Source organism: Zosterops lateralis (assembly GCF_965231275.1).
Source record: "Zosterops lateralis genome assembly, chromosome: 5".
NCBI lineage: Eukaryota > Metazoa > Chordata > Aves > Passeriformes > Zosteropidae > Zosterops > Zosterops lateralis.
Window position 1 is genome coordinate 499,631 of NC_139766.1, and position 15,739 is coordinate 515,369.

Genomic DNA, 15,739 nt, shown 5'->3' on the forward strand with positions numbered 1-15,739 from the left:
CCCATGAGGATTTACCCCACTGGATTTACCCATGAGGATTTACCCAGTGGATTTACTCATGAGGATTTACCCAGTGGAGTTACCCACGAGGATTTAAGCAGTGGATTTACCCACGAGGATTTACCCAGTGCATTTACCCAGGAGGATTTAGCCATGAGGATTTACCCATGGGGATTTACCCAGTGGAGTTACCCACGAGGATTTACCCATAAGGATTTACCCCAGTGAATTCACCCAGAAGGATTCACCCAGTGGATTTACCCAGGAGGATTCACCCAGTGCATTTACCCAGAGGATTTACCCATGAGGATTTACCCAGGAGGTTTTACCCAGGAGGATTTACCCCAGTGCATTTACCCAATGGATTTACCCAGTGCATTTACCCAGGAGGATTTACCCACAAGAATTCACCCAGTGGATTTACCCACAAGAATTCACCCAGTGGATTTACCCAGAGGATTTACCCATAAAGATTTACCCCAGTTCATTTACCCAATGGATTTACCCAGTGGATTCACCCAGGAGGATTCACCCAGTGAATTCACCCAGTGGATTTACCCAGGAGGATTCACCCAGTGCATTTACCCAGAGGATTTACCCGTGGGTGCTGCTGCTGGAAGCGCTGGGCAATGCCAGCCACGGTGCCCCCCAGGTCCTGGCCGTGCCCACAGGTGCCCCCTGGCATGGGCAGGTGCTCTGCTCGCTGGATGAGGTGGAGACCTGGCTCAGGGGTCCCCAGGGGTCTCAGGTAGTAGCTGGTGTTGCTGCTCAGCACTATGAGGCCCCTGGAAATGGGAACAGCCCCGATGGCTCCTGTGGTGCCTCTGCTGTGCCTCCCCCAGCCCCTGAGGCCCCACAAACTCGTGGCACATCAGCCTGGTCCACACTCGAGGTGGGAACTCTTCCCTTCCTACCCTGTTCATTCCTCCCTACCCCTTTCTCCCTCCCCTATTCCCCCATCCCCTATTCCCCCATCCCCTATTCCTCCATCCCCTATTCCCCCCGTCCATCCCCTATTCCCCTCTCCATCCCCTATTCCCCCATCCATCCCCTATTCCCCCATCCCCTATTCCCCCATCCCCTATTCCCCCATCCCCTATTCCCCCATCCCCTGTTCCCCCCATCCCCTATTCCCCCATCCCCTATTCCCCCATCCATCTCCTATTCCCCCATCCCCTATTCCCACATCCCCTATTCCCACATCCCCTATTCCCCTCACCGTATTCCCAAGCAGGTGCTGATCACGACCCAGGAGTGTCGGTGGCCGCGGACGTGGCCGTGGTAGTGACAGTGCTCCTGGAGAGAGACAAGGGGGACCTCCCTGGGGGGCTGGGGGCAACAGCCCCCTGTGCTGACCCCAGGAAAGCTCCCCATTTCCATTCTGCCACTTCCATTCCCCCTTTTTCCATTTCCATTGCCCCTTTCTCCATTGTCCCCTTTCCATTCCACCATTTCCCCTGCCCCATTTCCCTTCCTCCATTTCCATTCCCTCTTTTCCCTTTCCCCTTTTCCATTCCCCCATTTCCATTCCCCCATTTCCCTTGCCCCTTTTCCATTTCCATTCCCCCTTTTCCATTTCCCTTGCCGCATTTCCATGCCCCATTTCCCTTTCCCCGTTTCCATTCCCCCGTTTCCCTTTCCCCGTTTCCATTCCCCCGTTTCCCTTTCCCCGTTTCCATTCCCCCATTTCCCTTGCCCCATTTCCCTTTCCCCATTTCCATGCCCCATTTCCGTTGCCCCATTTCCATTCCCCATTTCCATTCTCCCATTTCCCTTTTCCCATTTCCCTTTTCCCATTTCCATGCCCCATTCCCATTCCCCCATTCCCATCCCCCATTTCCCTGTCCCCGCCGGGGGGCGCTGTCCCAGCACCAGCCCCGGGAGGACGCGGGTTCAGGCCGGGACAAGCGCAGTGTCCCGGCGCTGGGAGGGTGACAAGAGGTGACAAAACCCGCTGGGGACACGGGGAGGGCTCGGTGCTGCCGTGTTGATATCCCGGAGCCAAGAGCCGCCCCATTCCTGCTGCCAGGCAAACTCCCCCAGCCGCACCCGAGCCCCAAACCCCCCAAACCCAGCGCGGGACGCCCCCCGGGCCCGGCACCCACCGTGTGGTTGGGGGTGACGGTGACGGGCTGTCCCTGCTCGCTGTAGTGGGTCTCGGTGTAGCCCGGGGCCAGCAGCCTGCGGGGACAGCGGGGTGAGGGGCTGTCCTGGGGCTGCGGGGACGGGAATGGCCCAGCCTGGGAGCCTGGAGCGGCTGAGACACCCACACACAGCCCTGAGACACCCACACACAGCCCTGAGCCACCCACACACAGCCCTGAGCCATCCACAAATCCCCCTGAGCTGAGCCTGGAGCCCTGAGCTGAGCCTGGAGCCGGCTGAGGTACCCACACACAGCCCTGAGCCACCCACACATCCCCCTGAGGTACCCACACAGCCCTGAGCCACCCACACACAGCCCTGAGACATCCATACATCCCTGAGACACCCACACACAGCCCTGAGCTGAGCCTGGGAAAAGGGAAGGGAAAAGGGAAGGGAAAAGGGAAGGGAAAAGGGAAGGGAAAAGGGAAGGGAAAAGGGAAGGGAAAAGGGAAGGGAAAAGGGAAGGGAAAAGGGAAGGGAAGGGAAGGGAAGGGAAGGGAAGGGAAGGGAAGGGAAGGGAAGGGAAGGGAAGGGAAGGGAAGGGAAGGGAAGGGAAGGGAAGGGAAGGGAAGGGAAGGGAAGGGAAGGGAAGGGAAGGGAAGGGAAGGGAAGGGAAGGGAAGGGAAGGGAAGGGAAGGGAAGGGAAGGGAAGGGAAGGGAAGGGAAGGGAAGGGAAGGGAAGGAAAGGAAAGGAAAGGAAAGGAAAGGAAAGGAAAGGAAAGGAAAGGAAAGGAAAGGAAAGGAAAGGAAAGGAAAGGAAAGGAAAGGAAAGGAAAGGAAAGGAAAGGAAAGGAAAGGAAAGGAAAGGAAAGGAAAGGAAAGGAAAGGAAAGGAAAGGAAAGGAAAGGAAAGGAAAGGAAAGGTTTCCTGCATTGCCCAGATCTCAGGGTGATGGGAATTGCTGGAAACCTGCAGGTCCCCCTGGGGATGGCAGGTCCCCATGGAAGGACAGCACCCTGCAGGGGGCTCAGGCACCCAGGGAAGGACAGAGGGGCAGGTTTTCCCCTGCTCTCACTTTAGCCCTCTATTCTGGGGGTTTGGCCCCGTCCCAAAGGTTTAATTCAGCAGAGGAAAACAAAGCAGCAGCGCTCCCAGAATAGCCCAGAAATGTCACTGTGGCCCCAGAATTGTCACTGCGGCCACACAGTCTGTGGCTTCCCAGCCTGCTTGGGGGTGGGTGCCTGGCACCAGTGACCTCAGCCACAGCTCAGACAGGAGACAGCAGCTCAGTCTGGCTCCTGGCAGGGACACGGGGCTGGCTGCCAGGGCTGGGGACACGGCGTGGGGGCACGGGGACAGGGTGGGGACAGGGGACAGGGTGGGGACACAGGAAAGGCAAATCCTCCTGCCATGCCCAGGGAACAGGGACTGGGATGGCTGAGCTGTCCCAGCCCAGGTGAGCCAGGGCTCAGAGCACGGGGAGTTTCTCTCCAGGCAGGAGGGCAGGAAGAGCCTTGGCCACCAAAACAGGGAGGAAAACACCCCCAGGACACTTCTGGAGACCCAGCAGATCTCCCAGGGCACCAGGAGAAAGGTCTGAGGTCTCCCTGGGCTCCCTGGGCTCACAGGGCTGAGGCAGCACTTTGGATGTCCCCACAGTGTCCCCACACTGTCCCTGCAGCCAGCCCTGGGTGCTGTGGACTGCTCTGGGTGCTCAGGTCCCTTTTGTGCCACCACCCCCTGAGGTCACCCTGTCCACCCTGCCAGAGCCCCCAGGGCTGCTCCTGACCCTCCTGGGCTGCTCCTGACCCTCCTAAGTTGATCCTGGGCTGATCCTGGCCACCCTAGGCTGATCCTGCCCACCCTGGGCTGCTCCTGACCCTCCTGGGCTGCTCCTGACCCTCCTGAACTCCTCCTGACCCTCCTGAGCTGATCCTGCCCACCCTGGGCTGCTCCTGACCCTCCTGAACTGATCCTGACCCTCCTGAACTGATCCTGACCCTCCTGAACTCCTCCTGACCCTCCTGAGCTGATCCTGACTCCCCTGGGCTGATCCTGGGCTGCTCCTGACCCTCCTGAACTGATCCTGACCCTCCTGAACTCCTCCTGACCCCCCCTGGGCTGCTCCTGACTCCCCTGGGCTGCTCCTGGGCTACTCCTGAGCTGCTCCTGCCCCTCCTGAGCTGCTCCTGACACTCCCGTCCCCACCCCAGGTGACACCAAGCCAGAACAAGGGACAGGAGAGGACACCCCAACGCCTCCAGGGCTGAGCAGACACGGGGCTGAGCTTTGCTCATCAGCTTTCACCCCCAGTGCCAACCCCACTGCCCACAGCCCTAAAAGGTGCAGAGGGACCCCCTCAGTTCCTCTCCCTGCACACCAGAGGCTCCCCTGGGGGTCCTGGGGGCCCTGGGTTTGCCCCCCAGCAGCAGCAGGAAGGGGATTCTGCAGGAGCTGCTGGTGAGAGGCAGGAGTGGCTCAGCTGTGCCCTGCTCACCACGGGGACACAAACCCACCCAGGGACAGAGAGCTGGGGCTGCCCCAGGGCCAGGCTGGACAGGGCCTGGAGCCACCAGGAATGTCCCTGCCATGGCAGGGGTGGCACTGGGTGGGATTTAAGGTCCTTTCCCATCCAAATCACTCCGGGATTGTGTAAAGTGCCACCAGTGGGGGCCTGGCAGGGGTCCCCAGTGTCCCCTCCCCTGCTGGACACAGTGACCAGAGCACTGCCAGCCTGGCAGGTGTCCCCAGTGTCCCCTCCCCTGCTGGACACAGTGACCAGATCACTGCCAGTCCAGTGGGGACCTGGCAGGTGTCCCCAGTGTCCCCTCCCTGGTGGTGACCAGAGCACTGCCAGCCCGACAGGTGTCCCCAGTGTCCCCTCCCCTGTCCCAGCCCCAGCACTCACTGGTTCCTCTCCAGCACCAGCACCAGCTCTTTGCCCTCGGCCCTCACGGCCACCTCTGCCCGGGCAGGCGCCGGGCCCTGCAAGGGAAGGGGGAAAGGGGTTAGGAGAGACCCCTGAGCCCGGAACATCCCCCTGCTCCCACCCCAGGCCCCTCCAGCCTCTCCTCCCCGGCTCTGCTCCACCTCCTGCCCCGGGGGAAGGAGATTTCCCTGATCCCAGCCCAGCTGGGGTGACAGGGACTGCACACGGAGATTCGGGGATGGGGCAGCAAATCCCAACTCTGCCGGCAGCTTCCCCCGGGAAGGGCGGAGAGAGAACCAGGATGGGACCTGCAGCCCCAGGAGCATCCTGAGCAGGGCCTGTGTGCTCCATCCCACCCGGGATGCTGAGCCAGGGAAAAGGGGCTCGGCCCGGGAGGGTTGGTACCCCTGAACACCCCTGGGGGGGCTGGAAATCACCACTGACCCCTGGGGGGGGATAGAGATCACCACTGACCCCTGGGGGGACTGGAAATCACCACTGACCCCTGGGGGGAATCACCACTGACCCCTGGGGGGGGATAGAAATCACCACTGACCCCTGGTGGGGGATGGAAATCACCACTGATCCCTGGGGGGGATGGAAATCACCACTGACCCCTGGTGGGGGGGGGGATATAAATCACCACCGACCCCCCGGGCACCGGCTGGGTCCGTTAAAAACCCCTCCGAGCACCGGGCAGAGAGAGGAAGCCGTGACTCATCCCCAGGATGCCGCTGGTTTTACTCATTCCCTCTTTTCCGAGGGAGCTGGATGGGAACCCGGCTCTGGAGCCGCCCCAGCTGCGTGTGACAGGCCCCTGGGGACACTGCCGGCCTGCTGGGGACTGTCCCTGAGGTGTGATGTCCCCTCGGTCCGTCCCCACCCAGGGGGGACACGGGGAGCCCCGCAATCCTCGGGATCCCCGCGGGATCCCATCACCCGGCCCGGCCCCGGGGGGTTCCCGGCTCCGAGGGAACGGGGACAGGGACAGAGCTGTCCCCGCAAGGCTTTGGCACCGCTGGAACAGCTGGAACAGCTGGAATGCGGCGGGGCCCGGGTGATTCAGCGTTTGGGATGAAGCAGAGGGTAAATCCTGCTTCCCCCTCATTCCTGCGGCCTTGGCGGCTGCTCCTGCTGCAGGCCAGCCCCCCGTGTTGGGGACAGCAGGGGACCCCCGGCCGGGCAGCCCCGGGGACCCCACCTCTCCAGGCCAGCCCCCCGTGTTGGGGACAGCAGGGGACCCCCCCGGGCAGCCCCGGGGGACCCCACCCTGACCACATTTGGGACATTTGGGGTGTGGAGCAGCCACTGCCAGCGCTGGCGTTGTGGGGTCTGGGCTCCTGGGATGGATGTTCCTGCTTATCCTCCCGGGATGGATGTTCCTGAACATCCAGGGCGTCCATCCCCATCCAGGGCGTCCATCCCCATCCAGGGTGGCTGTTCCTGCTCATCCAGAGTGTCCATCCCCATCCAGAGTGTCCATCCTCATCCGGGGTGTCCATCCTGCCGGGATGGCTGTTCCTGCCCATCCAGAGTGTCCATCCCCATCCAGGGTGTCCATCCCCATCCAGGGTGCCCATCCTCCTCCCGGGATGGCTGTTCCTGCCCGTCCACCCCGCAGGGAGCTCCGGTGCTGCCCACGGGATCCTGGTGGGCTCCAATTCCAGAGGGCGCGGAGGTGCCGCTGCCGCCGGGCGGGAACGGGGATGGAGCTGGGAATGGGGCTGGGAATGGGAATGGAGCTGGGAATGGAACTGGGAATGGAGCCGGGAATGGGGCTGGGAATGGGGCTGGGAATGGGGATGGGAATGGGGATGGGAATGGGGATGGAGCCGGGAATGGGGATGGAGATGGAGCCGGGAACGGGAATGGAGCCGGGAATGGGGCTGGGAATGGGAATGGAACTGGGAATGGAGCTGGGAATGGAGCCGGGAATGGAGCCGGGAATGGAGCCGGGAATGGGGCTGGGAATGGGGATGGGGATGGAGATGGAGCCGGGAGCGGGGATGGGGCCGGGAACGGGGAATGGTGCTGGTAACGGGAATGGAGCCGGGAACCAGAATGGAACTGGTAGTGGGAGTGGCGCTGGTAACGGAGATGGAGCCGGGAACGGGAATGGAACTGGTAACAGGAACGGGAATGGAGCTGGAGCCGGGCTGGCTGAGCCCCCTCCGCCTCCCGCTCCCTCTCCCAGCTCCAGGAAAGGCGAGCAGCCCCGGCGCAGTGAGGAAACCAGCCCAGCCCAGCGCGGGGCCCGGCCCCGACACCTCCCGGAGGGTCCCCCGTGCCCGGCCCGGCCCTGTCGGGGCCCCGGAGCCGCCGGGGAGCCGGGGGGGGCTCCGTCCCCTCCTCCGGCGGCGCTGGGAACGGGCGGTATTTTTGGAACACGATCTTGTACAAACATCGCTCCCTGGCCAAACATGGGCTGTACATTTTTCTTGCCATTTCCCCCCCGCGCTCTCGCCCTCCCTTTTTTTTTTTTTTTTTTTTTTTTTTTTTTTTTCTCCCCCCCGTGTCTGATCTCGATCTCCTCCTCCTCCTCCTCCTCCTCCCCAAATCCCCGCCGGCCCCTTCCCGGTTTAGAATTCCCCAGCAATTACTCCCCGCATGACTCGAGGGCCGTTATTGGCACAATGTTCTTTCCCAGCTGCGTCTTAAAGGGCCACGGCCGTGTCCGGGCTGAGCCCAAAGGCTGGAGAACAAACGGCTCTGGATGGGATGTGTGTGTGTTCCCTCCCAGCTCTCCCCGTGCCTCAGTTTCCCCGAGAGCAGGGGGTGGCTCCTGGCTCCAGAGGAGTGGCAGCACAGCAGGGAAAGGGGAATGTGGGCACCTTGTGCCAGGCTGGAGTCCCACAGCCAGCCCTGAGGCCAGCCGAGGTGATTGCACTAATTAAACGCTGCTCTGCACTAATTAAACTCTGCTCCTCGTGCCTGGGGCTGGCAGGGAGCTGCGCCCCAAGGGCTCCGGCCAGGAGGCTGGAAATGAGCCGGGAGCAGCTTCTTCCTGCAGGGCTCAGCATCCTCCGGGCTCCAGCACATCCCAGGCTACAGCACATCCCAGGCTCCAGCATCCTCCAGGCTCCAGCAGCATCCCAGGCGCAAGAAATATCCCAGGCTCCAGTGTCCTCCAGGCTCCAGCATGTCCCAGGCTCCAACACATCCCAGTCTCCAGCAGCATCCCAGGCTCCAGCACATCCCAGGCTCTGGAATCTTCCAGGGTTCTGGCATCATCCCAGGTTCCACCACATCCCAGGCTCCAGCACATCCCAGGCTCCAGCACATCCCAGGCTCCAGAATCTTCCAGGGTTCTGGCATCATCCCAGGCTCCAGCATCCTCCAGGGCTCTAGCAGTATCCCAGGCTCGAGCAGCATCCTCCAGGCTCCAGCACATCCCAGGCTCCAGCATCCTCCAGGGTTCTGGCAACATCCCAGATTCCAATATCATCCCAGGCTCCAGCACCATCCCAGGCTCCAGAATCTTCCAGGGCTCCAGAATCATCCCAGGTCCCAATATCAGCCTGGGCTGCAGCAACTTCTCAGGCTTCACCATCATCCCAAGGTCCAGCATCATCCTGGGGATTCCCAGGACATTCCCAACTCCAGCATCATCCCAAGCTCCAGCACCATCCTGGGCTCTGCCGTTGTCTCAGGCTCCAGCACATCCCAGGTTCCAGCATCATCCTGTGCTCCAGCATCACCCCAGGCTCCAGCAGCATCCCAAACTCCAGCATAATCCCGTGCTCCAGCATCACCCCAGGCTCCAGCACATCCCAGGCTCCAGCAACATCCCAGGCTCCAGTATAATCCCAAACTTCAGCATCATCCCAGGCTCCAATATAATCCCAAACTTCAGTGTCATCCCAGGCTCCAGCACATCCCAGGCTCCAGTATCATTCATCCCAGGCTCCAGCACTGTCCTGGACTCCAGAACATTCCAAGATCCAGCATCGTCACCCTGGGCTCCAGCAACATCCCAAGTTCCAATCCCATCCTGGGCTCCAGCACATCCTGTGTCCAGCAATGCTCCCAGTCCTGTATCCTCCTCCTGTGTCCAGCAATGCTCCCAGTCCTGTATCCTCCTCCTGTGTCCCAGCAATGCTCACAGTCCTGTATCCTCCTCCTGTGTCCCAGCAATGCTCACAGTCCTGTATCCTCCTCCTGTGTCCCAGCAATGCTCCCAGTCCTGTATCCCCCTCCTGTGTCCCAGCAATGCTCACAGTCCTGTATCCTCCTCCTGTGTCCCAGCAATGCTCACAGTCCTGTATCCTCCTGTGTCCCAGCAATGCTGACAGTCCTGTATCCTCCTCCTGTGTCCCAGCAATGCTCACAGTCCTGTATCCTCCTCCTGTGTCCAGCAATGCTCACAGTCCTGTATCCTCCTGTGTCCAGCAATGCTCACAGTCCTGTATCCTCCTCCTGTGTCCAGCAATGCTGACAGTCCTGTATCCTCCTGTGTCCAGCAATGCTCACAGTCCTGTATCCTCCTGTGTCCCAGCAATGCTCACAGTCCTGTATCCTCCTCCTGTGTCCCAGCAATGCTGACAGTCCTGTATCCTCCTCCTGTGTCCCAGCAATGCTCACAGTCCTGTATCCTCCTCCTGTGTCCAGCAATGCTCACAGTCCTGTATCCTCCTGTGTCCCAGCAATGCTGACAGTCCTGTATCCTCCTCCTGTGTCCCAGCAATGCTCACAGTCCTGTATCCTCCTCCTGTGTCCAGCAATGCTCACAGTCCTGTATCCTCCTCCTGTGTCCAGCAATGCTGACAGTCCTGTATCCTCCTGTGTCCAGCAATGCTCACAGTCCTGTATCCTCCTCCTGTGTCCAGCAATGCTCACAGTCCTGTATCCTCCTGTGTCCCAGCAATGCTGACAGTCCTGTATCCTCCTCCTGTGTCCCAGCAATGCTCACAGTCCTGTATCCTCCTCCTGTGTCCAGCAATGCTCACAGTCCTGTATCCTCCTGTGTCCCAGCAATGCTCACAGTCCTGTATCCTCCTCCTGTGTCCCAGCAATGCTCACAGTCCTGTATCCTCCTGTGTCCCAGCAATGCTGACAGTCCTGTATCCTCCTCCTGTGTCCCAGCAATGCTCACAGTCCTGTATCCTCCTGTGTCCAGCAATGCTCACAGTCCTGTATCCTCCTCCTGTGTCCAGCACTGCTCACAGTCCTGTATCCTCCTGTGTCCAGCAATGCTCACAGTCCTGTATCCTCCTCCTGTGTCCTGTATCCTCCTGTGTCCCAGCAATCCCCACAGTCCTGTATCCTCCTCCTGTGTCCAGCACTGCTCACAGTCCTGTATCCTCCTGGGCTCCAGTCCCTTCCCAGGCTCCTCTTGCTCCCTGATGTCCTTTCTCCAGCACCCAGGAGCAGAAAGCCCCAGGCCTTGCCAAGGCTGCAGGACCCCCCTTGTCCCAGCCCTGCCTGGACATTCAGGGGGTGGCCCCACTCCAGGACATCCCAGCACAGTTTGGAACCCTGGAATTGCAGCTGGGATGAATCTGCCCTGGCCAGTCCCACGGACCCTCCAGACCCAGCTCGAGTCTGGTTTGATTTTTCACTCCGTTGATCAGAAAACCTCAGTGCTCTTTGCAGAGGGCCAAGGGTTGAGCTGCTCTTGCCTGTTTGCCCCCAGCTGCCTCCAGCCCTGCTGGGAAGCTCCTGCAGCCCCCACAAGCCCCAGGGCTCAGCCCCCAGCCCAGCCCCAGGGCTCAGCCCCCAGCCCAGCCCAGCCCAGCCCCAGGGCTCAGCCCCCAGCCCAGCCCAGCCGCTCCAGCAGCCCCCACAAGCCCCGGGCCCAGAGGAATCTCCCCAGCCCGGATGTGACGGAGACACAGCGATGGGAACCACCTGAGATGCTCCGGGGAGGATTTGCTGATGGGATTTGCAGCTGCTGGAGCAGCTGGGCCGTGCCAGGGCCTCCCCAGGCAGCTGCAGCCCGGCCCTGAGGCTCGGGGGGGAGAACAGCGGGGATGGAATCGCTCAGACAACACCCAGAACCTCATGGACAAAGCTCCCAGCCAGAGCTGCCCTCGGGAAATGCAGCCCCAGGGTCAGGGGACAGCCCAGGGCACGGAGGGTGAGGCTGGATTTGGGGGGTTCAAAACAAAGCTGGGCAGGGTTTGCTCTGTCTGGCCACACCTCGGGGGAAAGGGGGAAGAAAAGGGGAAAGGGGGAAATGGGGAAAAGGAAAGGGAAAGGAAGGGGGAAAGGAAGGAAGAAAGGAAGAGAAAAGGAAGGGGAAAGGAAGGAGAAAAAGGAAGGGGAAAATAAAGGGGGAAAGAAAGGGGAAAGAAAAAGGGAAAGGAAGGAAGAAAGGAAGAGAAAAGGAAGGGGGAAAGGAAGAGAAAAGGAAGGAGAAAAGGAAGGGAAAATAAAGGGGAAAAGGAAGGGAAAATAAAGGGGAAAAGGAAGGGAAAAGAAAGGGGGAAGGAAGGGGAAAAGGAAGGAGAAAAGAAAGGGGAAAAGAAAAGTGAAAAGGAAGGGAAAAGAAAGGGGGAAAGGAAGGAGAAAAGGAAGGAGAAAAGGAAGGAGAAAATGAAGGGGGAAAGAAAGGCCTTGGTCACCCCCAGGGACCCAGGGATCACCCCCAGCTGCTCCGGGCACCCCGTGCCAGGCCCTGGCACCTCCAGCCCGGGAATTCTGCCCAGGATCCCCCCAGCCCTGCCCTCGGCACTGCAGCAATAAACCCCCCTGGGAGGAAACAATTCCCGAGGGGAAGGGAAGGGGCGGGGAGGGGATCCCAGGGCCGATAATCGATACAATTAACATTATCCCGGGTGGGAAAGGGGCACTCCCGTCCCCAGGGCTGGAGCCCTGCCCGGGGCACAGCGCCGGGGACCGGCCCCAACTCCAGCTCGGGAGGGATGGAAGAGACCCGGGGCAGCAAAACACAGCAGGGGCGGGGGCGGGAGGGGCGGGATGCGGAGCAGGAGGAGCGGGATGCGGGACAGGAGCGGGAGGAGCAGGAGGAGAGAGATGTGGGACAGGAGAAGAAGGATGCGGGACAGGAGCGGGATACGGGGCAGGGGCAGGAACAGCAGGAGGAGCGGGATGCGGGGTAGGAGGAGCGGCAGGAGCAGGATGCGGGACAGAAGCAGGAGGAGCAGGAGGGGCAGAAGGGACAGGAGGAGCAGGAGGAGCGGGACGGGAGGAGCGGGATGCGGGACAGAAGCAGCAGGAGGGACAGGAGGGGCAGGAGGAGCAGGAGGAGCGGGAGCAGCAGGAGGAGCGGGATGCGGGACAGGAGGAGAAGGATGCGGGACAGGAACAGCAGGAGCAGCAGGAGGGGCAGGAGAAGCGGGATGCGGGACAGGAGGAGCGGGATGCGGGACAGGAACAGCAGGAGCAGCAGGAGGGGCAGGAGAAGCGGGATGCGGGGTAGGAACAAGAAGAGGAGGAGGAGCGGGATGCGGGACAAGGAGCGGGAGGGGCAGGAGAGGGGCAGGAGGAGCGGGAGGAGCGGGATGCGGGGCAGGAGCGGGAGGAGCAGGAGGAGCAGGAGAAGTGGGAGATGTGGGGCGGGAGGAGCGGGATGCGGGGTAGGAACAAGAAGAGGAGGAGGAGCGGGATGCGGGACAAGGAGCGGGAGGGGCAGGAGAGGGGCAGGAGGAGCGGGAGGAGCAGGAGGAGAGGGATGCGGGACAGGAGCAGCAGGAGGGACAGGAGCGGGATGCGGGGCAGGGCAGGAACAGCAGGAGGAGCGGGATGTGGGGCGGGAGTAGGAGGGGCAGGAGCGGGGTGTGGGGCAGGAGAAGCAGGAGAAGAGGGATGCGGGACGGGAGCGGGATGCGGGACAGGAGGGACGGGATGCGGGGAAGGAACAGGAGCAGCAGGAGGAGCAGGTCAGGAGCAGGAGCAGCAGGAGCAGGAGGAGCAGGATGCGGGGCAGGAGGAGCAGGAGATGCAGGGCAGCAGCAGGAGGAGCGGGATGCGGGGCAGGAACAGGAACAGGAGGAGGAGCGGGATGCGGGACAGGAGGAGGAGCGGCAGCGGGAGCAGCAGCAGCAGGACGGGACAGGCCCCCAGCCCCGCCGGCGGGAGCCGTTTGCACTCAGGGTCCCCACGACCCCTCCCGGCCTCTCCCAAATCACTTCCATCTGTGCGGGGGGCCCGGGGGGGCCCGGGGGGGCCCGGCCCCAACAATGGCACAGGGGGGGCGGGGGAGGAGGGACCGGCCCGCACACGGTGACACCGCGGGGCCAGAGCCCTCCCCATCCTCATCCTCCCCATCCTCCCCATCCTCCTCCTCCTCATCCTCCTCCTCCTCCTCCTCCTCCTCATCCTCCTCATCCTCATCCTCCTCCTCTTCCTCATCCTCCCCATCCTCCTCATCCTCCTCATCCTCCTGCTGCTGGTGGGGGAAAGGACACGCAGGGATGTCCCCAGGGACACCCGGGGCTGGGATGGGTGACCTGGGGGTCCCTGGACAGGGATGGGTGACCTGGGGGTCCCCAGGCAGTCCCAGGGCTGGAATAAGTGACCTGGGGGTCCCCAGCACTCCAGGACAGGGATGAGTGACCTGGGGGTCCCCAGCAGTCCCAGGACAGGAATTCTGTCCCCTGCCATTCCCAGAGCCCCGTCCATTGCCGGGATCTTTGCTGGGGGGGCAGCAGGAGACAGGGCGGGGACAGAACGGATTAAATCGATCCCAAAAATATGAAATCTGCCCCCAAGAGGGCCCTCCTGGGGCTCTGGCCCGGCTGCCCCCCGGCTCCCCCAGGGACCCCCTGTCCCAGCCCCACGCCCGCCCCTCTCCCCTCCTTCCCCCTCCAGAACAGGCGGCTCCTTGTTCCCGGCTGCCGGAGCTGGAGGCCGAGCAGATGGCAGGAAATAACAGCCCGGCCCCCGCGGGGTCCCCCCGAATCCCCCCCGAATCCCCCCGGGGCTGTTCACACCCCCCGGGCCCGCCTGTGGGGCAGGAGCAGAAATAAACCTCGTCCTGCTCATGGATCCTGAAATTCCTCAGTCTGCTCGTGGATCCTGAAATTCCCACCCTGCTCATGGATCCTGAAATTTCACATCCTGCTCGTGGATCCTGAAATTCCCACTCTGCTCATGGATCCTGAAATTCCCACTCTGCTCATGGATCCTGAAATTCCCACCCTGCTCATGGATCCCGGAAACTCCAGGCCTCATCCTGGTCCCAGCAGGCAGAGCCCGGGCAGGGAGGAGGAGGACAAGGAGGAGGACGGGGAGGAAGAGGAGGAGGACCAGGATGAGGAGGACAAGGAGGGATGAGGATGAGGAGGAAGAGGATCAGGACCAGAACCAGGACAAGGACAAGGAGGAGCAGGAGAACCAGGAGGAGCAGGAGCAGGACCAGGACGAGGAGAAGGAGGAGGAGGAACAGGAGGAGGAGGACGAGGATCAGGACCAGGACCAGGATGAGCAGGAGCAGCAGGAGCAGCAGCAGGACCAAGAGGACCAGGACCAGGAGCAGCAGCAGCAGCAGCAGGAGGAGGAGCAGGAGCAGCAGGAGGAGGATGAGGATCAGGACCAGGACCAGGAGGACCAGGAGCAGCAGCAGCAGCAGCAGGAGGAGGATGAGAATCAGGACCAGGACCAGGACCAGGAGGAGCAGGAGCAGCAGCAGGAGGAGGAGCAGGAGCAGCAGGAGGAGGATGAGGATCAGGACCAGGAGCAGCAGCAGCAGCAGCAGGAGGGCCCAGCCCCGCCCTTACCTGTCCCTCCAGGCCGGCGGCTCTCCGGGCACGGCCCCCCAGCAGCCAGTGTGGGGTGACCCTCTCTCCATGGGGCGGCGGCCCTGGGGGACAGAACAGCTGCTGACACACCCCGGGGGCTGGAAATCCTCCACAGACACCCCAGAACTCCTGCTGGACACTCCCTGGGGGCTGGAAATCCTCCACAGACACCCCAGAACACTCGCTAGACACACCCCGGGGGACAGAACACCTGCTGGACACTCCCTGGGGGCTGCAGATCCTCCACAGCCACCCCAGAACACCTGCTGGACACACCCCGGGGGACAGAACATCCTCCACAGACACCCCAGAGGGAGCTCGGGAAGGGACAGAGCTGGGACCGACCTCCAGAGCCTCCTCTGAGCTGTTCCAGGGGATGGACACCAGCACAAAGCCAAAGTGTCACCTCTGTCCCCAGCCCAGCCCCTCAGTGCTGCCTCACTCTTCATCCTGGAGGCTCCCAGGGCCTTTGCTCCCACCCAGGGCCCAAATCCCCTGAATCTCCATCCTGGGGAAGCAGCTTGTGGGAGATGTGGCTGCCCCAGGAATTTTCCAGGCCAGGTTGGACATTGGGGCTTGGAGCAGCCTGGGGCAGTGGGAGGGGTCCCTGGGGCAGTGGAAATGTCCCTGGGACTGTGGAAATGTCCCTGCCATGGCAGGGGTGACACTGGCTGGGCTTTAGGATCCCTCCCCACCGAAACTCGGTGATCTGTGGGACAGGGAGGTGTTTCCATCCCCCAGACCCAGGCAGGGCTGGGCTTTAGGATCCCTTCCCACCCAAACTCGGTGATCTATGGGACAGGGAGGTGTTTCCTTCCCCTAAACCCAGGTAGGCTGGGCTTTAGGATCCCTTCCCACCTAAACTGGGTGATTTATGGGACAGGGAGGTGTTTCCATCCCCTAGACCCAGGCAGGGCTGGGCTTTGGGGTCCCTCCCCACCCAAACCGGGTGATTTGGGGGACAGGAGGTGTTTCCATCCCCCAGGCAGGGCTGGGGCAGCAGAGGAGCCGGGGGGGCTGT

At 61.9% G+C, this 15,739-nt stretch overlaps 1 protein-coding gene across 1 annotated transcript in view; it reads right to left on the reverse strand.

Moving 5' to 3' along the window:
• ADAM33 (ADAM metallopeptidase domain 33) overlaps positions 1-15,167 on the reverse strand; it is a gene marked incomplete at its 5' end in the record, with an annotated part of 42,388 nt that extends 27,221 nt beyond the window's left edge. Inside the window, 6 exons of the mRNA XM_083862340.1 lie at positions 599-785; positions 1,220-1,296; positions 2,106-2,181; positions 4,997-5,073; positions 14,698-14,780; positions 15,161-15,167. Coding sequence (XP_083718466.1) covers positions 599-785; positions 1,220-1,296; positions 2,106-2,181; positions 4,997-5,073; positions 14,698-14,780; positions 15,161-15,167 — 507 coding nt within the window. The remainder of the gene's footprint in view (positions 1-598; positions 786-1,219; positions 1,297-2,105; positions 2,182-4,996; positions 5,074-14,697; positions 14,781-15,160) is intronic.
• Between the last annotated feature and the right edge of the window lie 572 nt (positions 15,168-15,739).